We start from the raw sequence: 7331 nt of genomic DNA on the forward strand, positions 1-7331 counted from the left end.
CCTTGTAATTGTCTTTCTCTCTTGGTGCTGAAATAAAATGGCTTGAATTTGAAAAGGACGTACGACAACATCTGCCTGCCACCCGCCCCCTTCCCCTACTTTCAAGTGCTGTCAAGCAGGCACCCGAAGCGAGAAAACTTATTCAGAGCCGTAGCCACTCCCATGGCGGGTGGGACTAAACTTTCGTTTTCAGCTCGCTTCGGCGCTTCCGAAGCAGACGACATGGCCGCTGGGCCCACGTGATGTATCATACCACGTCACGCCGACGGTGGCGCTAGCTTTTCCAGTGGTGGAGCTCGCCCCCAATAGCAAGCTGGACAAATCATAGTTAACTTCCCCACATCTTATTCATTTTTAGAGCAAAAGGTCTTGCAAGGTCATTTATCGCGTCGCAATGACCTTGAACCGCTGGAGCGCGAGCCGCCGGAGCGCAAGTGTGGCAGGTGTGACGTCACGCCACGTGATCCGCTGCGGAGAGGCGTCGCAGCTGCGCTCGCTCGGAGTCTCGCCCCTGCGGTACCACGTGACTAGGCGAGGGTTTAACGGCTGCTTCGCCGGCGCTTGGTCGCTCAGTCTCGCCATGGATGGCGCGCCGGCTGGGCCCTCTGTGCGTGCACTTCAGCGCAAGTGGCAGGCTGAATCCAATTATCCAGTAGATATAGCTAGACGGCAGGCTGCGAAATCTCAAGCAAAGACAAAGCTGGCTACTGAAACACCGGAGCAAAGGGAGGCCAGATTAGCACGTTATAGAGAAGCTTACCAAGCGCGGAAGCGTTCATTAATGAAACACTGTGTCCATAGTCTTTGCAAAACCAAGCCAAACAGACCTTTCGGTCGTGATAACTAGGTTTACAAGAGTTAAACCTCAGCCATATTTTTTCTCTTACAACATATGGGTTGGGCTTGTGCTGGGACATCCACACACAGAATAAAACACACAAGACCAGAGAGCAGTGGCCGGGAGACCGCGCTGCTCAGCTCTGCACCGGAAGACCAACTTGAGGCAATCCAGCAGGCCGAAGATGCCGCCAGAGCCCAAGGGCTCGAGGCCGTCATCTAGGTAGAGAGTCCTAGGTCTCACAAATGATGATGATGATATGATCATTTATCATGTCTCGCACACACTGAGGGGGATAGGCCAAATAGCACAAATCTGCTGTAAAAGAATAAAGCTTATTCGTCCTCCTCCTTCTCACTTTCTCTGTTCTCTATGCCCCTTGCTTGAAGAAAACGTCCATGGCGAAGTGTTATATTGTTGACGTGCCGTGTGTCACAGTCCCCACCTAGGAGCAGATACAGCTATCGCATTTTGGCGGGGTAAATTTTACGGCCACTGCAAAAGCGGCCCCCCGTTACAGGTATCAAATTTATTGGCGAACTTCCCCGCCGTGGGTATGTGCCACGTAATACGTGTCAAGGAGACGTGCGCCATTTCGTGGGGCACGAAAAGAAGAAGCAGAAGTAGAGAGGCCACGCTTCGTCGGACCACCGCCGATCGAGGGCTATGGGGAAGATATTCTCTCGTTACCTCAGCACAGGCAGCGACAGCGTTGTCCTGTCGAACCTCGCTCGCTCGCCCAGCTTCGTGGCCATCGACAAAGCGGGCGACGAAAGCCACTCCAGCGACACCAATCGCGGCTCCGAAACGCCCCCGCACAAGGGCGACGCGCTCGATGCCTCGCTCTCACCGGCACGGCCACCGCTCGAAAGAGCCCAGGGAGCCGACGCCGCTGGCATACGTGAGTAGCCGTCGAGTAGCGATCACTGCAATAGCGTCTTCGGGTGGTCGGCCTTGTCGCTCGACTGGGGAGGCCTCCGAATTCCTCTTTCTTCTTTTATTCCGCTCCCCCTCCACTGTGTAGTGCTTTTGAGGTGTCCTCACAGCGAGAGACCGTTACGGCGCTGCACTTTTCTTCAATGTCCTTCCTTTTAAAGTCACATAATACTACTACTACTACTCTATACTCAGTGACAACCTAAGAATCCAGTACAAGCTACACCCACAAGAATGCATTACGCCTGCCCTGTGTGCATTCGGCTTCAAAACACAGTTCCTGAGAGACGGTGGTATTAAAAAAAGTGCGCCTCCACCATGACGTCACAGAAATGAGCGAACGTGATTGGTGTGCGCGTCTATACAAATTTCTCCCAGAGTTGAACGACTCTGTATTTGTCAGTGCGTTCTTAAGTTGTCACAGACCACATACAGTGTCAAGATCCGCCGTATTGTCGAGTAGGCAAGATTGTAAAATTGGTAGTAGGCGAAGTCTAGGAAGTTATGGCGGAGTAAGACTGTCGAGCAATTAAATCGGTCGAGCGACATTTCGTCTGTCGAGCGAAATGTCGAGCGATTAAATCTGAGTGGAAACTCCGATCAAATCGGAAGTCGGAAGAGAGAGAGATAAGGGGGGGTGGGGGCATTCATTGCCACAAACTATTGTTTAAGCAAAGAAATGCGATCAAGAAACGGACTTGAGCACTGTATGTCGAGCTCTACCTACATCCCATGCGATGCACTTCGCGGTTGCCAGCGGCACCGCGGTATTCTGTAAGAGTCCACCTAGCTTCACGAGCGCGAAGGTGCCAGCGGCAGCCAATGGCGACAGCCGAAGTGGACAGTCCACTAGGTGGACTCTTACAGAATACCCCCCAGATCGCTGTGACGTCACTTATTTCGAACACGTCTTCTCGGGCCTATAGTTGATCTATTTATCGGTAAATATGGGGCTGCATTGTGCGCTAAAGGGGCCAACGACTGTTTCGAGTGTACTTCTACTCCGTCACAACGACCGAAATACGAGTATATAATTTTAAATCCATGACGTAACACTAATATGCCGGCGCGCTTGTCTCGGCACGAAATTAAAAAGAAAAAGAAAATGGAAGTTTGGCTTTCACTTTTCTTCTGTTATCAACGTAATACCGCGAAATTAGCAGTAACAGAGTTTTGCAAGCACGCTTTATCAGTCTAAACTTTTCAAGTGGTTATCGTTAGTCTCCTTTTAACGCTCTGTAGTGACAGAGTTCCTTTGCTCATCAGTCATTTTTATTTGAAGATACTGTCAGTACAACATTGGACCTAGATATGAGTGGGGAACAGAACTAGCAAATCAATATATCGTTGCATTTATACAATAGAACTTTGGGACATTAATAAAAAAATAATAAAGCATTATCGCTTCAATACAGTAACAGTACAGGAAATATAAAAGAAAAATACAGTGCAATACATCAAGAACAAAGTAGCAAAACAATACTAACCAGTAGCCAGCTGCACGAAAAGACGTCCCCCGCCCCATGGAGTTGGATTTTCCCTCCGCTGGTTGGAAATGCATGCAGCGCACATGGGTGGTGTTTGTCTTGAAAAACTAGCAGGATCCGTCTTATTAGTCGGAACATTGAAGCTGAATCTGTCATTCTCTTCCTTTGCTGTTGAGCAAGTTAAGCAGGGGCGTCGGCACCGACGCTTGCGCCTTATTTCGCTCGTGGCCTCAACCCAATAAACGTGATTAATAAAGTATTGAATCGATTAATCGGAAGGTCAATCGATCAATGGACCAACCCTACTGCGTCGTATCTCGCAGCCGCGACGAACCAAGAACCGGATGCCGCACCGAAGGATTCGTGCGCTCATCCCGTCAAGCACGTGCCGTCTAACGATGCGTCTCTGAAGCACCTCCGTGACAGCGGTAAGCACCAGCCTGTCGAACACTGGCTATATATATGTGTACATGTTTCGCAACTGGACGTCCGGTCTACTGAGTAGCTTGTGAATGATAATAAGTTGCGGTCAGTTATCTAGTGCTCTATTACAACGACAGTATTGATACTGAAACAAGGGAAGAGCACGTCATCACATGCACGCACAGTGTTGTGTCCGTTGAAGCGATAAGTGTGATACAGCGTCGCACAGCATCTCCGCCCCCTCTGGAGTGCCTATCACGGAATAGTTAGTGTGTGTCTGCCTTGAGCGGGGCAGATATAACGCCCGCGGCAGTAAATCGCCCATCCCCCAACACTCCTACAACATTTTTCTTTGTTCTTTTTTGTTTTGTTCAATGAATGAATAAATTGTCCCTCGTTGGCCTTTTCATGTAGTCGCAGTTGACCTATTTATGATTGTCCGTGCGAGCCTTTTGCGGCAACAGGTCGAAATGCCCTCTTCAATTGAGGGGCGGACGAGCTCGCGCCGCCCATATGCTGTCCCCATATTTCCAGTCACTGAGTCGAAAAACGGCGAACACGAACGGGATGCAGAAGCTTGTCTTGGCTGATTTTATTTATTTAACGACTTAACGTGCATACAAGCCTAATTGTTGTACAGACTTACGTACACTCGTGAGCAAAAGTATACGGACCTCAGGCATACCGATAAAGCTAAATTCCTTTGTAATTCAGACACACAAACTGAAATTGACAATTGGCTAGTGCACTGGAAGGTTCGTAATGCCAAGTTTGGACTGCAGTGCTCAATATTATAATTTACACTATATATATATAGGCGTAGAACGAAACCGGCTTTATCGCGGTACCCCTGGTCCGTATACTTTTGCTCAAGGGGAGTAAAAGCGAGCGGAAAAAAAAAAAAAAACTCCCATTTTATTGTTGCACTGTTTGTCCGCACGCGCAGACCAGAGAGTGCCGCTGCCTTCGAGCGGGTTTCGGCGGCCGCTGGCGGTCTTGGGGCAACTCTTCGGCTCCCCCCTCGTGTCTGGCGCAGGTGGCGGCGGGGTAGCCGACCAGCTTCAATTGCAGCAGGGTTCCACCTCGGAAGCTGTAAGCCTGCCTTCTACGGTGCCCCTGCGCCACTACAGCGAGACCAACGCCAACAACCTGGCTGCGCGGCTGAGACCCGTCTACAAGAGGGAGAAAGGGTCTCGACAGGCACGCGTGCGGTACGCCTGAGCGTCTCGAAATGAGCAGGCGCCCCACGTCGCTGGTTTCGCAGTAGATCAATCAATCAATCAATCAATCAATCAATCAATCAATCAATCAATCAATCAATCAATCAATCAATCCTTAACAGTGTTCGCAATACATTTTTGCACAACAATTGTAGGGCCAATCGCTTGGAGCTAGTGGAAGCCCGTCAACGAAGGAGGAGGAATAGACGGAAAGACAGGGAGGTTGAAATCATATACTTTCATGCTTGCGTATAACAGTAATATTGTTTAACGGAAAACAGAGTTTCTGGCCGTCTTCACTTGGAGCGGCATAGTATTCCGAATTCTCGCGCCAGAAAGCTGAATGAGCCGCTCGCCTTAAGTATGGCCAGCAACTCATTGAATTTTTCGGCGAAGTTAAGGGCACACTGAAGTGGAAGACTAAGTTAAGTAAGCAAAATTCGCAAATTGCACTTCTGACACCAAAGACACCAATCTTGTAGCGCCCGCAGAGAGTTGGTAAATCAGAATAGGAGCAACAACACAGGACGGATGGCGACGCCACCTTCAAGTTCTTGCACTAGCCTGCCTGTGACGTCACTGATTTGTACAGCGTGAGCTTAGGACTAAACATTTTGTCGGTAAAGAAGAGTTCACACTGCATAGTAAAGAAACCAGAGACTAAACCTGGTCGGTTTTGACCTTCGACCCGCAGAAATGGCCCAAACATGCGAAAATACTTTGAAAAACTGCGACGTATAAGCTGACGTGCCGGCTACGTTATAATTTATTATGAGCTAGCTCTTTTCTGGCTCAGCTCTTTTCTGCCATCCGGTAGTCACTCGACGGTCATCCGAGGGTTCGCCGTATGAACTATCCGCAGACGTCTCTGAGAGTCGGCAGTCCTCCGATATTCATTAGACTGACCCGTAAAGAGCAGAAGAATGGACGACCATGAAGTAGGGGAGAAGGGAGCTTCAACACGCAGGGGTGGGGGGAGGGTGGGATTCCCGAGGAGTTAGCGAAATCAAATGGCGGAGAACTTGGCCTCGAGGTGTGGCTACACGGCAGTGCGCGCCGCCCTGCCGTGAAGCCACACCTCCAAACAAAATTCGCGTATAACCAGCACCCTAAAATTACTGTTAACTATATTGAATTTTTGGTGCGAGCTATACGCTCGAAAATAAGGTATTCGCGGCATTTGTTTGCTGTACGTCATCGGGACGAAATGCGCGATTACATATTTTTTTTCGGGTTTAGGTAGTACCAAAACAGAACTGAGAGCTGCCTGGGCAAGCTGATGAAACCTCGTCTTGTGGAACACAGCGCGAAGGGAGCCGAGTGGGGGTGAATGAATGAATGAATGAATGAATGAATGAATGAATGAATGAATGAATGAATGAATGAATGAATGAGCGAGCGAGCGAGCGAGTGAGCGAGAGAGTGAGCACGGCAATGCATAATGCGAACTGCGAATCTATACGAGGACACAAAGACGACAACCAGACGCACAAGCGTGTCGTATGCCTGGTCTTCGTCCTTGTGCCCTCGTCTTATACCGCGGTGTCACGCGGCACACTTTCGATCGCAGTCGAGCGCGATTGGGATCGAATTTATCTCGGTCCCGATTGGCTCATTTACGCAAGCTGTGGGAGGGAGCCAATCGTGGTCGAGAATTTCGATCTGCATCAGGCTCAATCGCGATCGAAAACGGCCATGTCACACCGGTATTATTAGTTGCGCATTCTGCGCCTTATTTACGCTAACACAACTCTTGCAATTGGCTGTTCTTCACTGTGTCGCAGCAGATGGCCATCGTATACGGCGTGCCTGACGCTGGTGGGCGTGATCATGAGCATTTTGCTGCTCCTGGGTGTCGCCACGACGCTGTGGCGGCGAACTGGGCTAAAGAACAAATCCGCCGGCCTAGTCTCAGCGTCCACCATCTCCACGGCGGCCCGGCGTCCGCGAGTCGACGACGCCGGCGTCCCCGTGAGCGTCCAGAAGACGCGACCGAGCGGCGTCACCATCGTCGCGGCCGGTTCTCCGTCGCCTCGCACGGGAAGCGCGTGGCCGTCGCGTTTGATCGACTGAACTCGTTCTACCGACTGAAGACTGTCGTGGGATTTTGCGCGTTAACGGCAATAAAGTGGGAACATATTGGTGGGGTATATGTTCGGCGGAATTGGTCGCGACGGCCTGTAAAGAAATACACACCTTGCTGAGGCTTCTGAAAAAAAAGATTGTATGATAGCACACAGCCGTTGGAAAGCGCGTTCAGCGCGCCCATGCGTGTTTGCACTCGCAGCAGCCACTGACTGCGACTGAAAGCGTGGTGCGTGTTTACGTTTATTGTGTGCTATTTAAAGTATTTCCTTGCCTCTCGCTTAGCACGGTGTATTTTGTGCAAGCTTTGTGCTCGTATAGGTACAGTAAGCGTGAATAACG

General features: G+C 50.2%; 1 protein-coding gene across 1 annotated transcript; it reads left to right on the top strand.

The window, feature by feature from the left end:
- The first annotated feature begins 1461 nt into the window (after window positions 1–1461).
- On the top strand, window positions 1462–6977 carry LOC125943685 (uncharacterized). Its single transcript, XM_049663143.1, has 4 exons — window positions 1462–1739; window positions 3585–3689; window positions 4631–4895; window positions 6692–6977. Exons 1-4 carry the CDS (start codon window positions 1505–1507, stop codon window positions 6975–6977), a joined length of 891 nt encoding a protein of 296 aa, XP_049519100.1. The 5' UTR covers window positions 1462–1504.
- Window positions 6978–7331: the final 354 nt, after the last annotated feature.

The sequence above is a fragment of the Dermacentor silvarum genome, chromosome 2, assembly GCF_013339745.2.
Source record: "Dermacentor silvarum isolate Dsil-2018 chromosome 2, BIME_Dsil_1.4, whole genome shotgun sequence".
Taxonomy (NCBI): domain Eukaryota; kingdom Metazoa; phylum Arthropoda; class Arachnida; order Ixodida; family Ixodidae; genus Dermacentor; species Dermacentor silvarum.